Below are 18,718 nucleotides of genomic sequence, written 5' to 3' on the forward strand. Positions count from 1 at the left end.
AATACGGTAATTGTAACATAATGAGAAATGTTGCTTAACAAGGAACCTGATAAGAGGGTGGCAAATCTCTTGAGCTGGAGTCTGTATATAAAGTCTCAATTCCTCAAAAGTCCAAGTATATAGCTACAGTGTGTGGGGGCTAGTTCTAGAACAAAACTCTTGGACCATGGCATGCAGGTACATCAATATTGATGTCCTACTTCTAGGCCAACAATTGTAAATTCCTTGTTTCCCATCCTAGTCAAACAAAACCAAAAAAAAAACATGCAGGTGGGCGGCTATTGTTTATTATATTGCTGAAATCCAGGGCTGCCCAGAGAAATTAAGGGGCCCAGGGCAAAGAGTTAAAGTGGGGCCCTTGACCCAAGTTGTAAGGTGAAGACCAAAAAAAAAAAAAAAAGGTCACAACCTGTTGGCAATGACAATAACTACCCATCACCAACCATATCTCCTTATCTATAAGCTTGCTACACTGCTCCTCCTCTGAAGAATACTGTGACTGCTCTATTAGAGTATTTAGATCTGACTGCTCTATTAGAGTATATCGATCTTTTAAACAGGTATTCAGGGGGCCCCTTTCAGGCTGGGGCCCGGGGCAAAATGCCCCAGTTGCCCCCCCCCCCCCCCCCCCCCCTGCTGAAATCTATTATATAATATCAAGGATATTAAAGGAAGCCATTAACTCCTAATAGCGTTTTTGTCCCAGATTCAATGTTAGTTGTGATTTGAAAGATTATACTGGGATTCAACAAGATTCAAACCTCTAGATGGTTAGATTTGAAGTATTGCAGATCCTTCGTGTTTCCTGTGCAGCCAGAAAGGCATTTGTCATGCTCGTAGTGACACATGCTATATAGCATTAGCCTGACTCTGTACCATCAACTCAAATTTTCTGAATGTTTCACACATTAATAAAGAATGGGACTTGTGTCCATTAATATATCTCAAGCTTCACCAAGGCTACTTAAAGAGATCCACTGCTATTATTTGGAGCCATGCACTAAATAACATAACATCTGAAGTTCGCATCAGAGTCCACCTATCTAATAATACACCATGACACTAGTCTTCATCCCAATGACATGACCACCACACAACTCCCTGCCAGTAGTAAGTTAGGTCATGTGACTACCAAATACAGTAATAAAATTAATTTGCATGCGGTTTTAAATTTACCATGTGGGCAGGTGACAGGAAACAAGGAATCTACAATTGGTGGCCCTAATTGACAATGTTAATAACAAAGGCGATTAAGTATAGACGTTAAACCTAGCAGAGGAATTGCAGGTACCTGTGCTGGGGAATGCCAATATAAAAAAAAGGTTGTTGTAGGACATGTATATACATAGAAGAAGTCTGCGTAATGAGTGAGAAAGGTGAGACTATAATATGATATGCTGAGTTTATCAAAATCAGATAATTAGCTATTTTAATTCACAAAATAGAACAAGAGTTCACTCTTGATTAGAACATAGTTTCCACAATTTCATTTCTGAGGTCAAAACAATAATAATATAGACTGTCAGTTGCTTAAAGTATATATTATGTAAAGCTACTGAAAAGTTTGGTAGTGCACATGGTGACCAATCTTAAATGTTACCTCTGTATTTAATGTAGAGCCAGAAAGAATTCAAAAAGATTCAGGTGTTTTAGTGGCATTAACATCTCTGCTGATATGCACACTGAATGGCTGAGATCCATTTGACTTGATTCTTTTTAAGTCCCATATCACATCCAATGTACATCCCCAGATTAAATAAATTTAAGAGTTGGTTCATTGCATGCTTTATAGTTGGTATGACTAATTGTGTGTGTGTGTGTGTGTGTGTGTGTGTGTGTGTGTGTGTGTGTGTGTGTGTGTGTGTGTGTGTGTGTGTGTGTGTGTGTGTGTGTGTGTGTGTGTGTGTGTGTGTGTGTGTGTGTGTGTGTGTGTACAATGTCAGGAACACATGCCTACATAAAATACAACTACTGTATGCGTACGTTGTACTTGAAGTTGTCTGCTATAGTTCTTTTGTTGTAAATGATGATTCCCCTATTTTAAAGGTGATTGACTGGTTGTAATCTTCAAATCCAGTTGATTCACTTTGAATACAGGTGATAAATGCTCCAGACCCCTCAATGCTTATGGTTGATATTACTTTGCCATCTCCAATACGTTTCAAAAACAAGTAGTTATTGTGAATGTAAAAAGTGACTAGGTTGTAATTTTGTAGTTTGTCTGTGCATACAGTTTTGCCATTAAATCCACCCTCATCCTTGAAGACAAGTGATGCATTAATAGGCTTAGCAACACTTTGACCTAGTGAAGGTGGGCTGAAAATTGAAGGTGGGCTGAAAATATGAAAGGAATATATTCCATTCTTGAGCGGTGCTGATTCTACCACAAATTTTTGGTATTGTAGTTGTGCATGCACAAAATCAACTTGAACTACGCCCTTCTCCTCAGCTTTATAGGAAAGGCGCACACCGTGCTGTGCATGCCATTCTGGCATTAACGACCAAAATGGCTTTCTTAAACTTTGGGCAAAGGACAGCTGCATACTTTCGTCATCTTCTCCAATCGGGCTGCAACTACCATACAGGTATCTGTAAGCCTTATTCAATTCCTTAGCATCAACCAAATCACAAGCAGCTACTACAGAAGATAATAGCTGTGGAATTATTAATGAATATCTGACACACTTGAAGAGTTCAGGTGTAAATTGTAATGATTTGTCTAAATTTTTAGCTTGGTAATCATGCCACTTCACAAGGAAACTGAAGATGTCAATGTCATGACATGCAATCTCATTTCTCGTTAGAAGACAAAGCAGCACCTCCTCAGGAAGATCTTTGATCTCATCAAACTTATTAATAAAATCATTGTTAGTGTAGCTCATGACCTTATCAGCTGCTTTCTTGTGACTTTCCTCACTCATCACACTAACATACTTTGGTAACAAGGCAAGGTAATTAGAGGAATCCAATTGTGATAGTATAATTTTACCACACATGTGAAGAAATGGTGCTTTGTTTATTTTGTAGTGATCAACAACCTCCATCAGTGGAATAGCATCATCAAGGCTGTCCATCTCACAGCTTCCTTTGCAAACACCATCAATGAGCTGTTGCATAATTTTGCAGCTGTACTTTGGTAAATTTATTTCCCTCTCTTCTCCATTGAACATCGTTTCAAAGACAGGGGACACAGCAGCTAGTATCATCTTGTGAGCATCAATACTACCATCAGATAACTTGAGGGTTACATCAGTGGGCAACAACTTAAGTGCTAAAGCAACTTGAGGAAATCCCATCTCATTTCTTAGGCATAATCGCTTTGATTCACTACAAGTCAAACAATGTGATTACACTTTATAATATAGGATGCAACAAGCTATTTGCCTTATGGCAATTATTAATGTATAATATCTAGTACAGTGTAAGTACACAGCACATAGCTATAACCAATTTATGCTAACACTTTTTGAGAGGTGCCTCCAAGAATTGTTCTATTGCAATGAAAGTGAAAATATTCCCTGAACTATTGCTTAATTTTCCATATCAACACTTTCTTTAAGCAGCATAATAGATGCCATAAGATTATTTATGGTGCTTAGACTACACTACTGTATGGAGGTACCGATACTAGATAGCTTTCATGATAGGTCACAAGATCACGCCCATTTCTTCATTCTATGTATTATCGATCTATCGATTGAAACCACGATGACACATCCCTTTTACTCTAGCTGTATTTCAGTGACCACACACCTTCAAGTTGGAAGGCTGACTCAAGATACTCTAATAATCGATCAAAACCACGCCTCTTTTTGGGCTAGTGCACATCTTAGCAGGCTGACTCGAGATACTCTAATACAGCAGTCACCCTAATAGAACAGTCACATTTTTTATAGCTAGCTGTATGCCTTAACAAAAAACTAAACAAACTAGTATCCACACAAAAACAACCAAGCTGTGAAAAAATGGTGTGCTCTTAAAAAGCCTGGGTGAAAAAAAAGTTGTGAAATCAAAGATGGCAGCCAAGAAATGGCTGCAAAGATGTTAATGTTAATAAATTTTAACAATGCACACAGCCATTATTAAAAATTTTTAAGTATTAACATCATTGCAGCCATTTCTTGGCCACCACCTTTGATTTCACAGCTTTTTTCACCCAGGCTATTTAAGGCCGCACCATTTTTCATAGCTTGACTTTTTTGTGTGGATTTCACATCTTTTTGTACTTTATAAAGCCCCAAAACCAGACTTTGAGGTTTGTTTTTACTCACATTTCTTCTTTTCTATGTAGATACAATGATGATTATTGAAGACAGACTTATCATACAGTACGATAGTAACTGTATAGTAGGGACCACAAAGGAGTAGGCGTGGCCCATGAAATAATATCACCCAAAAAACAGCCTCAATTTCCCTGACGACGATGAGGCAGTATTGGTTAGGTAAAACTAAGCCCAAACAAGCTTTCAGATCAACCCGAAATGCTTTCAACAAGTTGCTATGGAATTTCAAAAATAATTCATTTAATGGAATTTTCTACTGACTGAGTAACTGACCGACTGATGCCTCCAGACAAGTGTAACTCGATAACGGCTAAAGCTACGGGCTTGATTTTTTCACTGTTCAACGTCGCTTCGGCCCGACAGGTGCCTTTTGGCATACCGCAGTATGTGCAATGCATTCTTCATGGATTTACCAGTGTCCTTCTTTGTCTACCATTCATCTTTGCTGACAGTGAAAAGTGTCGATTTGGTGATAGCACGTAATGGCTTCCCTTCGTAACAGAAATCGTCCGTATTTTTCATGGTGGCTATTTTGATAGTAGGAGTGCTTTTCAAACAGTTCTTGATTCATATTGCTGTGTAACGGGTTGAACATAGCCGACAATGAATCGCAATAGACACTTCACGTTTCAGATGATAAGTGATATAACTGGGGTGCGTGGCACCAATTCTTTCGGTATGTGTGGATTGCAGAGGTGCTTTTTGAACAGTTCTTAATTCGAAATGCTGCGTAACGGGGTGAACATAGCTGGAAACAAAGCATAATGGATGCTTCACTTTTCAGACGATAATTGGGGCACACGGTGCCATTTCAGATGTGGTATGCGTGGGTTCACCAGTCATAATAATTATTTACAAAAAAAAGTTAACAAACAAGTACACAGAAAAATTTTCAACTAGAGTAGGGACCATAACACATTGATAAAAAGTACTGAAACAAGCTGGAGTAGTGCACGATATTAAATCACAGTAAAAAATAAGAAGTGTTATATCCCTACTGCGCTCAAGATACCATAATGGAAATGCACAGTAGGAATATAACATTTCTTATTGTTTTACTGTGATTTAATATCATGCACTACTCCAGCTTGTTTCAGTACTTTTTATCAATGTGTTATGGTCCCTACTCTAGTTGAAAATTCCTGTGTACTTGTAAATGTATTTCATTGCACGATTTAATTTAATGTTTGATAATATTAATGTAATACTCTAACAGAGTGCACATTTTTTTGAGGACTTCTAATAGAACATACATAGAATGTTCTAGAACAATCTAGTACTTTTATTGGTAGATCTATGAAATTATGAACATTTGATTATAAGCAGATTTCAACTAGAAATTTCATTTATAAAGCAGAAATTAAGTGAGGTGATCAGCCAAGGTAGTAGTGGTTCAGTGGTTAAGGATGCAGGTGTTTTGTTGGTTCGAACTCTGGCAAGGTTTTTATTCAACATTTTTTGCACACCTTTTTATCCCATGGTAACTGCTCTATTAGAGTACATCGATCCCACAATTTTACACTTGCTTGGTGTTTGCTGTATAACTTTTTCCCTGTAACTCTATTGGTATTCAAACTACCAAAAGGTACTGCTACAATGATCAGCCTATCTACACACTAATTTTCAAGTTGTTCTATACTTGGTTTACCCTGTAGCCGTGACAGAAATTTGATCTTTTTTATGTGAATAAACACTCATAACTCCTTGAATATTCCTCAGATTCACAGCAAACTTGGTACATGAAACCACCGTTACATGCCCTTCATTTGTGCTAACAATCAAGGCAATTGAGTTACATGTTTGTATTATATAGAAAGTGTGCGAAAAGTAATTGAAGCCCCTGTACGGCATAAGAAAAAAAACCGAAGAAATTCAAACAAAATTTGAACGCCCATATCTCACAAATGGCTGTTGCAAATTTATTCAACTTTGATGTGTGGCGTACCCTACCTGGGGGACAGCTATAATGCTAAAATGGTGTGCTTTGGAGAAGGGACCATGGAGCTACAATATATGCACGAGTGAAAAAGCTGTTTTCTTTCTTCCTGTAAATATACTCATGGTGTGGTTGCCAGCTACCGTGTGTCTTGATATTAAAAATTATAAATTTAAAAATAAAGTAGGGATCCAAGCGATAAAAAGTAGTGAAACAAGAGATGAACGATGGTAGTTATTACAACATAGCTCGGTGGGAAATCCCTACTTTGGCATTGAACACAAAATATCAATGCCAAAGTAGGGATTTCCCACAGAGCTATGCTGTAATAGCTACCATCATTCATCTCTTGTTTCACTACTTTTTATTGCTTGGATTCCTAATTTAGTAGTGTTTATGATAGAGTTCGAGTAACCAAAATCACCTTTACGGAATAGTACTAGTCCATATAATATGCACCTATCAATGTATTGCCCCAATGCCCCCCCCCCCCCCTCGGGCATATATGGGGCTATAGTGGGATTTGACACAGCTGAATGTCAGATGCCCCATAGTAGGGTAAACCTATCATGTCAAATCCCCACTGTTGGCCCCAGTTGCAACATGGTGATTTACTCGGGATTTGTCACCCTAACAGCATTCAGCTGCTGAGATACTCTAATAGAACAGTCACCATGCAGCTACAGGACAAAGGCAAGTCCATGATATGCGTATTATACATACTGCGGTTGGCAAAACAGCATATCTCGGGACAAAGCGACATCAAACAGTGAATAAATCAAGCCCATAACCATATCCATTGTCGAGTTATGCTTGGCTGGAGGCATTAGTTAGTCAGTCAGTCAACCAAAAATTCTGTTAAATAAAAAAATTTAAAATTCGCAATGTCTATTCATCTGGCAGCTGTACACAATTTTTTTTCACAATTCGTCTGGCAGTGTCACCCATAAATTGAGTATCAAACATACTAGTTGCATGAAGGTAAGTTTTTGGGCGAGCTAGGGTTAGCCCAGCTTCTCCGGGACGCTTGCTTCGCTCACTCCAACCCTAGCTCGCCTCAAACTCACCCAAAAACTTACCTTCATACAGACAGTGAAAATCATCATTATACAAATGTCAGGTTAGTGTTAGGGTCGAGTTCAGCTTGGGTTTCTTCTTCACTGGTTATTCTTCTTATAGGTTCCTTCTTGAATGACGTATATAAGGTAGAAACTAAGAAAGGTGGGTAGCTGGGAATCACGTAGCACAGTGGCTACAATCCTTGGCTAACACACGGTCCTTGGTTCGATTCCAGGTCAGGAATTTAGTATACATTTTTTTTTCATTTGAGGACAGCACCCTTTTTGTCTAAGTTTTTTTTTATTCACGTGACTGCCGGACAAATAGACACAGCATTTAAAGTTTGCATAGAAACTTTTTGGAAGGGTTTGGGATGACACTTGGTTGTGCGTAACTGATGCTGCCAAAGTGGTATGAAGGGAAATTGAGGCTGGTTTTAGGGTTATATCTTTGGCTGAAAAAGCCCAGTTCTTCATGATCTCTAATATACAGTACTACCATACTGTATGATAAACTAATTATGACCACTGAACCCACAAATACTGCATCAAAAGAAAGAATGGCACCAGGAATGCCATTAAATTTACTTGTGTCCTCCAACAATCAATTACTGAATAGCTAAGTGGCCATTATATTTATTTATGCTTGTTTTCAGCTATGTTCCACCTGTTACTCATGCAGTGTTACAAACAAAGAACACTATGAGAAGCATCTCTGCATCAATACTTCACCTAGCATGAATTGAAGAAGCCATATTGCACTACCGCGATTGGACACCTTCCGTCGTCAGCAAGGGACTCCAAGGAGGGCAAAGGGAAGTCCATGATGTGTGTATTGCATGTACGGCAAAAAGGCACATCTCCAGACAAAGTGACATCGAACAGTGAAGAAATCAAACCAATAGCCTTATCCATTGTCGATTTGTTGGAGGCATCAGTTAGTCACCATAAAATTCTGTTAAATAGAAAATTTCATAGAAATTTGTTGGAACGGTTTAGGGTCACTCCGGCTGGAGATATTTATGAGCTTAGCTATGCCTAACGCAGGGGTGGATTTGGGAAGGGGAGTTGGGGGCTGAAGCCCCCCCCCCCCCCCCCCCCCCCCCCATTTCACTACCCATACAAAAGTCTCAATAGTAGCAGTGAAATTTATCCCGTATTTCACTGACAGCAGTGAAAAAGTTGTAATTGTAATTTCATTGGCTAGAATTTATGTTAACAATGTAGCGCCAATTAGTGTCTGCGTGTTTAGTACATAGTGACAAATTGCGTACATAGCAACGCTAATGCACAGCATGCGTATATGCAGCGAGTATGGTATTAACTGGGAATAGCATGGGTAGCAGTGAAATTTGGGATAAATACCACTCTTGTTGTATTGGAAATGGTAAATTTCACTCAGCTTCGCCTTGTGAAAATTTTCCCCATTTCCAATACAACACTCGTGATATTTCACTGCTATTACTAGTACAAATACTCATAAAACCACCTTATAAACATCTTTCCAAGACATTATCACTGGATTTATGCTAAACATTATGCAACAAGGACCCAGATCAGCATTGGAGGTGTCAAGATCGAGATACTCTAATAGAGCAGTCACCTAACTACTCTAATAGAACATTCAGCAGATACATAATAGTTTGTTATGCTATGGAATTTATCCATATCTACACATACAATGAAGTGCATTGGTCTGTTTAAAAGGCTTGATTCATCTACTTGTGCAGTTATTATGGATGGCAATACTTAATTCAGCTACACAATTTCCATTGAAAATGCTCTCAGATTCAATCTCGTATCACACAAATTTCACTTTCAACATTATTGTTCTAACATGCACCTATTGATGTGCAATTGTGAGAGCAATCCAATCTTTCTGGTGACTTCCAGTCTGCTTTCTAGGTCACCCTTTACATACCCATCCTTGGTATTTTCACTTCTCCATCTACCATGCCTCTTAAAAATCTGGTCTGGCACCTTTGCATTCGCTGCAACAGTGGCACCTCCCGACCTAAGGCTGTGAAAACTGAATTCCTGAGCCGGAAAACCCAGATCAGCTACCTTCTTTTTAAACAGCCTGTGCAAACAGCTGTAGCTAATACTACCTGATTCCCGTAAGCTCTCACCGTTCTTTGTCTTCTGGATTGCCCGGAAAACCCAGATCAGCTACCTTCTTTTTAAACAGCCTGTGCAAACAGCTGTAGCTGATAATACGCGATTCTTGTAAGCTTCCGTTCTTTGTCTTCTGGATTTCCTGGAAAACCCAGACCAGCTACCTTCTTTTTAAACAGCCTGTACAAACAGCTGTAGCTGATTCCCCTAAGCTTTCTCCGTTCTTTGTCTTCTGAATTGCCCAGAAAAGAAACCTATCATCCTCGGTTGTCATGCCTACTCTCTGCAAGTAGTATTCAAGCATAGCCACAGGACATGTCTTGGACCTGGTTCTGGCAATCACCACCACGTCACCTTGCCTAAGCTGATCATTCTTGCTATGCGTAATGCGTATCGTCATCATCTCCTCATTGATAGCAAAATCAGCAGGTGTGAGCTCTATCAACTCACTAAATCTTAGGAATCCTGCACACATGCAGTTGTGAGACTCAAGTCAGAAAGTGGGCCAGACTGCTCAGCAACCAAAACCATGTCCTCAATCATCTCCATTGTCATTGGTTCTTTTTTCACTATCAGTTTAACTAAGGAGCACTGCAGGCTTTCCAGGGTAGCTTTCACCAGGGGATGGGTTGCTGGGGAAGCTAATCCTGAAGTGGAGTGGACCCAAGAGAGTACGTTGCATGCCTCTTCTGCTGCTGATTTTGATCCTGACTTCTCACCAAGGTACTGCAAGTACAAAACAACTTCATGTGGCTTAGCTGGGATTGGTATCAACTTGTGAGCCACTTCCCAAGTTTTCCATCTTCTGAAAACACCACGGTACTTCTTGACAGTGTTGTCCACACAGCTATGTAAAGTAGTATTTGGTAGTCTGCTGGAAAGATCTTTTAGTTCTGGGTCCTCTATCTCATTGATTAATTTCCAAGTCCCCTGTGCTAATATACTTACAGAACAAAATACCATGTATACATGATGAGGAATCCACTTTAAGGCCCCTTCCTTTAGCTGCAACCTACGCAACACCGATCAATGACACTGAGGCCCACAGTCCTGTACTGCTACCACAGCCCAGCTGTGACTTACATGGCCTTCATCTCTGAGCTTTTAAGACACAAACATTATAACTTTTGAGCTGTGACCAACACAGCATTACAACTGTTGAGCTGTAACCAACACAGCATTATAACATTGTAAACAGGTAACATGCACTGGAAAGCCCAAAAGGCAAGACAGTAAAGTTGTAGAAATTATTGTACCATTGAAAACCCAAGAATTTGTAGCACTCAGGGTGGATATCCACATGATGGTATCCTGATTTGAATATGTAGATACTCATCCTTATCAAACATAAGACAGCTACATGCAAGTCCTCATATTTAAAAGTCAATAAATGGAGAGATTTGTTAAGATATCTCAAGTTTAGAACTAAACACAGCTTTCCTACAGCATTCGAAACCACTAAAAGGGGGCTACAAATGTGGGGCTGTTTATCTATCTGTCTTGACCACACAATGGTTTTCCATACTGCATCATCCACAAATTCCCGGTGGGCACTAGCCGAGTCATGATTATTTTGAAAAAAGGTAGGGGGATAAATTTTAATGGTAAACAATAGCCATGCTTTTTCAATACAGTCCAGTATATTAGGTAGTGCATGCAACACATCTCTCCAAAAATATATATTGCTTAAGGCAGCCTTGAACATCTGCTATTTGCACCGTTCCAAGGCTTTCTAGCTCCCAAAGTTGAGTTGTTTCCAAGGTCACTTGTCTGTCAGACACAGCAGATGGACAAACCCCAGCACTGCTTACCACAGGCTGTGTCAAAGGATACAATTTCTTTGGTATGTTGCAAAATTTGGCTATACGGCCATAACCACCACACTGAAAACAAGGCCCCAGCACCTTTGGTTTGTATGGCCTTGGAGACATCATTGCCAATGGGGGAGGCCCCCATTGGTGCATCATGTGCTTAGTTGTCTGAACCTACCCAAACCTTTCCATTAACAAATGCTGCAGAAAGTCATACCTATATAATCTAAAGGCAGTATATAAATATCTACAGGCAGAAATATGCATTTTATGTGGAAATGTCTCCAAATTTCAGTATTTTAGCACTTATATTTCAAAAATTTCCTGGGGGGGCATGCCTTCAGACCCCCTATGCTTCACATGCTGGGAGGTGTATTTCACACACCTCCACCCAAAGAGATTAGTACCTTGAGTTAGCACTCGCCCCTTTGTAAATCCTATAGTATGTTCACGTTGAGCTGAATCCTCAAAAACATTTAATAACTCATGGATGCAATTATACACGATCTTGAAATTTGTAGTACTGCTTGACCCACTAAAAATATTTCGAAATCTTTTTTTTGTTCAAATGTTTGACAATATTTTCAGCCAATCAAAATGTTCACAATACATTCCTATGGGAAGCCATATAAGTACAGTGTCCATTACAGCCCTTTCCCGAACTTCTGATGGAGCCAAACCGTACGTATCTGTTGTTGACACCTTTGCTGTTACCAATAATCATCTGGTTGGCTGACATGTTAACTCTGTTGAGAAAAAATCCACTTTCAATTTTTAGCTGTTTTTCAGGATTCAGCTCAACATGAACATACTATAGATCCGCCCCTGTAACCAGTACTGCCGAACTATTACAAAGGAAAGAGGTGGGGCTATTTTTAGGTGATACTGATTGGCAAGAAAGCCCAAACTACCATGATCCCTAATATACAGTACTACTGTACTGAATGATGTAGAATAAGGGTCAATGTCCAGTTGATCTGGCGGTAAAATATTTGAACCAGGGATAACATGAGGCCCATGCATGTTTTGGGGGTCCAAAATGTCAGAAAGGTAGGCTGGGAGTTTAGGATACAAATATACTTAAAAGAGATTCTTGATTTTACCAAAATAAATTCACTGTGATTTCTGATTTCCAAGTCAATTTTAATTTGCTGATGTAAATTATCGCTTATGGAAAAATCTTTCCCATTTACAGAGAAACACGGAGCTTACAGGCTTGGTTTCTGATTGCTCACTAACCATATGAGTGTACAAAGTACATTATGAAGAAGTTTGCTTCATGGAATGGACATTAATGTGCGTAATCACAGAAACACCGTAATGTTCACAAACTAATCTGCACAACAAATTCACAATGCTTTCGTTTGATTTTAGTACTGATGTAGTGAAGATTAATGGCTGTCAGGATGTTGAAATAGCTTCAGAGTAAATATCTGTCATTCAATTTGCCATAGAAAAAGTAAGTAATTTTCAATGTTAAAATGACTTTTGCTATAGCTCATTTTAATCACTATTCACTGCTGTTTCCAAATCTGGTCCAGAATCTGAGGTATCTATCATGTGTTGTAGGTTATTACATCTTTTATTACATGCCTGTGAAATGCCCAATACAAGGGAAATGATGATAACATCAAAATTTGACAATTACATGTATGACATAATTACAATTAAGGGGTCAGGAGTCTAGTCTTAGGGTTACCAAGTTATTTTAAAAGCAATAATAACTGGAGCCCTGGCAAGACAAAAAAAAAAAAAAAAATTGTAACTACTTATAAGACTAAAGGCTGTCCTTCGTACTGCTGAAGTTGAGAAAAGGAGGAAGTATGGTGCTGCTTGTTTGGCGCATCGTGCCAATTTCACGCCTCTGTGCTTTTCTGTAGATGGTTTATTTGGCTCAGAGGCTGATTATTTTTTGCGCAGTCTTGCAGACTCTGTTAAATGGGAAAAGAATTATAGTGTTGTGATGGGATATGTGAGGGCATGATTATCATTTGCAATTATTCGAGCAGCCTTATTGTGTGTGCATGGATCACGAACGAAATGGAGATCACTAAGTTTGGCAGATGGAGCAGCTATTGATGAGACATCTTATTGACAGTTGTGACAGATATATTCCTTTTTGTTTAATTGTCATATTTACTGTTGTTTCATTGTGTCTATGCTTTAATGTGTCTTATAAGACTAAATAATTATTTCAACAGTTCAACAGAACATTCCATGATGCTGAAGCCTGAGCATTAAATATCCTGTACAAACAGGAGATGGCAACATGAGCTGCCTGCTGAAGTATACAACGTATTGTACTCTTCAGTAGACGGCACATATTGCTAAGTCTTGTAACGGTCAATGGCATGAAATGGCCTAGACAGCAAACTTCAAAATCCAGCATGTTGAAGGTCCAACAATACTTTGCTATATATACCAGAACAAAAGTACAGCAAATGTCTGCAAACTTTTGTAAATTGTTACAGTACTCCATTATTCTGTATTCTTTTGATATTATACAGGCTCATTAAATGATATCTTGTAATAGTGTCAACTCACATTTCAGTATGCAATCAAGTCAGCACAAATTCACATTAGTGTTCTTAATAAGAAGGCACAAGCATAATGAATACTTTTATACAGCTTTTTATGCACTTGTCGATGTCAAGCCCCACCCCCCAGGGATCCCCATACACCTATAGTGGGGATTTGACCTTGCCCCACCCTGGGGCTTTTGACGGTGGCAGTTTGTTGAACCAAAAATTATTTTAATAGGTAAATCAAATCCTCAAATCCCCTGTATTCTCCCACCCTACTGAGGGTTGGAATGGGACATGACATTGGATAGGTGCAGGTATTATGCACCTATCAATGTCATGTCCCACCTACCCCAGGTTGGGCATTCATCACCCAAACTCGTCCCTAGGGTAGAGGCATTTGCAACACAAATAGCCATACTTGGCCGTATTGTTAGTGATACCCGGGATAAATAATACGGATTAGTATAGGGGATTTGTAACTCAAAGTTGTCCCCAGGGGTGGGGAATTTGTCATCTAACATTTGCAAATCCCCCACTAATCCCCACCTCTGCCTGACCTGGGGTAGGTGGGGCTTGACATTGATAGGTGCAGCATAATGGAAATGAACCCCCTCCCGCTCGCCCGCATGCAAATATGCCTGAGTTTGGGACGGGAAACGGAGAATTTAGTTTGGAGTGGCCATATGGCCGCGTTGAGTTATGTTGCACATTCGAGGAGTCCGCTCCACTGTTTTAGGACTATAGTAGGGTCCGCAACGTGAAATTTCGACCTCCGAGAATCAACTACCAAACCACCCACAAATGCTAGGCTAGGTACCACTTAGAAAATGCCAGATTGGCATTATTTTTCATTAACGTCTTGTCGTGCAAATCGGCGAATATGCTTACAAATTACGAGATTTTTTGCTATATCTTCAAGGAAATGTCTTTTAAAGCTACAATACGCGCTCTCACCCTTTCTTACTAACTGTACTCTAAACTAAAACCATCAATGGCTGCATTGTCTGGAGCAATTTCCAGCCGCAGCATCGCGAAAATGAAATTTCGGACTCGAAAAAAGTTTCAATGCCACTGGAGCACACAGTAGCGATGCCAAAGTAACCCTCCCAGGTCAAACTGGTCTGGCATGGGTCCAACTACTACCACACCAAATATCATCGAATTCCACAATTGTTTGCCATCTGGCTGAGCTCGACGGCTGTCAAAAATTCGTCAAAAATGCCGATTTTATTCACTGACGGGAACTTTTTCTAGCCATATGTGCTAGTTTATTTCTCAAAACTTACTAGACCCATAGCCAGTAGCTTTAATTCATAGGGTTGGTCTGGCAGCTCTTCTAGCGACCTCAAAAACCGCCAAATGCCGATATCCACGAATTTTGCCGATGTTGACCAATTTACAATGCGTTAAAGAAATCTTGCACACCAAACGTGATTCTTTGCCTCTCTAAAGTCATGCTGCATCCTTATTTTGTTATATTCGTCCATAGGGTGGCACTGACGACTCTCTAATCGAGCCCAAATCCATCAAAATGCCCATCTCACCATTTGTCATTAGTTTTAGGAAGTTTTACATGTCAAACATGTTGGTTTACCGCTCTACATCCTTGCTGGACCATTCAATCACCTTCGTCTGTGTTGGCAGCTTTCTTCATTCTCTTGAAAACGCCAGAGCACGCCAATTGGGCGCAACCATCAACACCAGTTAATGCTTAGCTATTTTGTTTCATTGGTTCCACACAAGAATGACAGGAAAACCAGCAGAAATGTAATAGAGCGAAAATGGAGTTAGTTTAGCTCTAAATATTGTACTCTACATGTTTATACAAATGATTACCGAAATGCAAATTCCGATTATCAAAAACCACAATCGAAATTTCCATTCGTGTAGAGTTCCGAAGGTGGATATTTAGAACTAGACTAACTCCAGTTGGGTTATGTAATATTTCTGCTGGATTTTCGTGGAATCAATGAAACAAAATAAGCAGTAAGTGGTGTTAATGGTTGCGCCCAATTGGCGTGCTCTGACATTTTCAAGAGACTGAACTGAGAAAGTGTCTACACAGACGAAGGTGATTTAAACGTCCAGTAAAGATGTAGAGAGGCAAACCAGCATGTTTGACTTGTAAAACTTTCTAAAACTGATGACAAATGGTGAGATGGGCATTTTGATGGATTTTGGCCTCGATTAGAGAGCCGCCATTGCCACCCTATGGACGAATATAACAAAACAAGGATGCAGCATGATTTTAGAGAGGCAAAGCATCACGTTTGATGTGCAAAATTTCTTTAACGCATTGTAAATTAGTCGATATTGACAAAATTCGTGGATATCGGTATTTGGCGGTTTTTGAGGTCGCTTGAAGAGCTACCAGACCAATCCTATGAATTAAAGCTCCAGGCTATGGGTTTAGCAAGCTTTTGAGAAGTAAACTAGCACATCTGGCTAGCAAAAGTTCCCGTCAGTGAATAAAATCGGCATTTTTGACGAATTTTTGACAGCCGTCGAGCTCAGCCAGATGGCAAACAATTTTGGAATTCGATGATATTTGGTGTGGTAGTAGTTGGACCCATGCCAGACCAGTTTGATCTGGGAGGGTTACTCTGGCATCGCTACTGTGTGCTCCAGTGGCATTGAAACTTTTTTCGAGTCCGAAATTTCATTTTCGCGATGCTGCGGCTGGAAATTGCTCAAGACAATGCAGCCATTGATGGTTTTAGTTTAGAGTACAGTTAGTAAGAAAGGTTGAGAGCGCGTATTGTAGCTTTAAAAGACATTTCCTTGAAGATATATCAAAAAATCTCGTAATTTGTAAGCATATTCGCCGACTTGCACGACAAGACGTTAATGAAAAATAACGTTAATCTGGCATTTTCTAAGTGGTACCTAGCCTAGCATTTGTGGGTGGTTTGGTAGTTGATTCTCGGAGGTCGAAATTTCACGTTGCGGACCCTAACTATAGTACTTTCCCTTCAATACAAACCAGACACGTGTACCACAATTGTGGACTATTTCAATTCCCGGTTAAAATTACTTACGGAGTTGATGATTCGGCACTTCCTTGGTGTTGTTTAGTAGTCATCATATCTCTGTTTACTTTAACAAACACTACGACCATATGCCCACTTCAAGCACTTCCTCGCACGCTTATCGATTAGAGAGCTTTAAAAAGGAAAAAAAGGTATCGTATTAGTCACGTGGTATCTAAAGTATGGCTTCTATAGGAGAGTTCCACTGACCAGTAGCAGGCCTGCCAACTCTCACGGGTTTACCGTGAGTTTCACGGTTTCACTACCCTGCTCAGGGGCAGCAGATCGAATCTCACGGTTTTTGAGGCCTGCTAACTCTCACGATTTCACTAAGGCCACTCCAAGTCATACCTTAGTTTCTGGTCACTCCCAAGCCTACAAATGGATGCGGGCGGGCGGATGATCAGGACTTCAGGACTATAGACTCTACTGTGACAATATACTGTATGGTATTATTATTTGCTCAATTTAGCAAATTCATGTTGATTTTATACTTAACCAACAACATAAGTAGTTGTGCTTCAGCAAAAAATGCACTAGGAAAGTTGTTGATGGATCATGGCTAGCTATACACTGATGTATAGCATTTAAGTATATATTTATTTATTTATTTTGAATATACTATAGGAAATGTTTTGCTCATGTAGCTACTTATGCTTTCCAAGTGAAATAAATGTCTCATTAGCTATGTCAGGAAAGTATTACTATGACTTATAGCTAAGTTGTTCAAATGATCATGATACACAATGAAATTTAACTTCTATTTTCACATCAGAAATTCTTCATTCAAATGAAAAGTCTTAGCCCACTAGCTATGTGTTTCCAGCCTTCTATTCAGTAACCTTGAGAAAAGTAACTGTCAAAGTTTTGAGTCATTGAGTGCTCCAGACTACTGTTTTTTAGTGATCATCTGGGAATGTTTAAACTATAAGGGTTTCTACTTGCCAATCTAATTTTAGTTATGGAAAAGTTTAAGTTTAAGCTCACCGAATGTTGCCGGCTTTCCATACCCCTGTAGTGTTCAGTGATAAGGAATTAGACTAATCATTAGAGGACTACATTTGAATTATAAAGTTAAAGCTATGGCCCATCTGCATGGACTAGTAGTTAATGCTACTGAAATTACTTTGGTTACAGAAGCATTAGTAACAGTTATAATCTGAACAGCTATATAATCAAGGACAAAACTAGCTATAGTTAGAAACATTTTATTAGTGTGGCATATATACCTAATATATACCTAATATTAGAGTTAAGAGTAGTGTGACTGCTCTATTGGAATCCCTGAATGCTCTATTAGAGTATATCGATCTTTTGCAGTAAAAAATAAGTGTCTTGCTGGGTCACGTGCACTTAAGCACCTGTAATATTAATAATAGTCCTCATAAACTAGGGTTTCAGGTTTACCATGCGGGCGGGTGACCAGAAACTAAGGTTTGACTTGGTGTGGCCTAACCTTCTTTGGATAGAATCTCACGGTTTGTAGCGCGAATGTCACGGATTTCAAGTTTAAAAAGTTGAGACCTTTTTTTTTTTTTTTTTTTGGTCTCAGCATAGCTTTTTTTACTACACACTGTATTAAATACTACAATAAAGGTACAGAAATCTCAAGATTTTTTTACTTTCCAGGTTGGCAGGCCTGCAGTAGGTATGTAGTCCATACTTTAATATAGCTAGTGCATAATGGACTAGAGTCCTAGCCCTATAGCTAGCTCCACTGTAAATCATGTGATTATTCGTATTATTAGGCCACTCCAAATAAATTCTCTGTTTCCCGTCCTGGACTCAAGCATATTTGCATGCGGGCGGGCGGTTCATTTCCATTATTCATTATAAGATTGACAGCTTTTCAAGCCATTATTTGCCTTGCCCAATCATAAAAATCGGCATAAAAGTATGCTTAAGCTTGTTCCTTCCTTTTGAGGTTGCAAAAATAGCACAAACGTGAAATTTGTGCAGAC

At 39.3% G+C, this 18,718-nt stretch overlaps 1 protein-coding gene across 1 annotated transcript; it reads right to left on the reverse strand.

Annotated features, from left to right (window-relative positions):
* Positions 1 to 1,505: 1,505 nt before the first annotated feature.
* On the reverse strand, positions 1,506 to 16,888 carry LOC136245715 (kelch-like protein 7). Its single transcript, XM_066037200.1, has 2 exons — positions 16,767 to 16,888; positions 1,506 to 3,327 (listed from the first exon to the last, which is right to left on the reverse strand). The coding sequence occupies exons 1-2, from the start codon at positions 16,844 to 16,846 to the stop codon at positions 2,004 to 2,006; spliced, it is 1,404 nt and encodes a 467-aa protein (XP_065893272.1). The 5' UTR covers positions 16,847 to 16,888; the 3' UTR covers positions 1,506 to 2,003.
* Positions 16,889 to 18,718: the final 1,830 nt, after the last annotated feature.

The sequence above is a fragment of the Dysidea avara genome, chromosome 15, assembly GCF_963678975.1.
Source record: "Dysidea avara chromosome 15, odDysAvar1.4, whole genome shotgun sequence".
In the NCBI taxonomy this organism is placed as follows: domain Eukaryota; kingdom Metazoa; phylum Porifera; class Demospongiae; order Dictyoceratida; family Dysideidae; genus Dysidea; species Dysidea avara.

Coding starts and splice junctions, on each gene's coding strand:
- LOC136245715 (XM_066037200.1), bottom strand. CDS start 16,846: ATGGTCGTAGTGTTTGTTAAAGTAAACAGAGATATGATGACTACTAAA. Junction 3,328..16,766: donor AGTGCCGAATCATCAACTCC/GTAAGTAATTTT, acceptor TTTGACTTGTAG/TGAATCAAAGCGATTATGCC.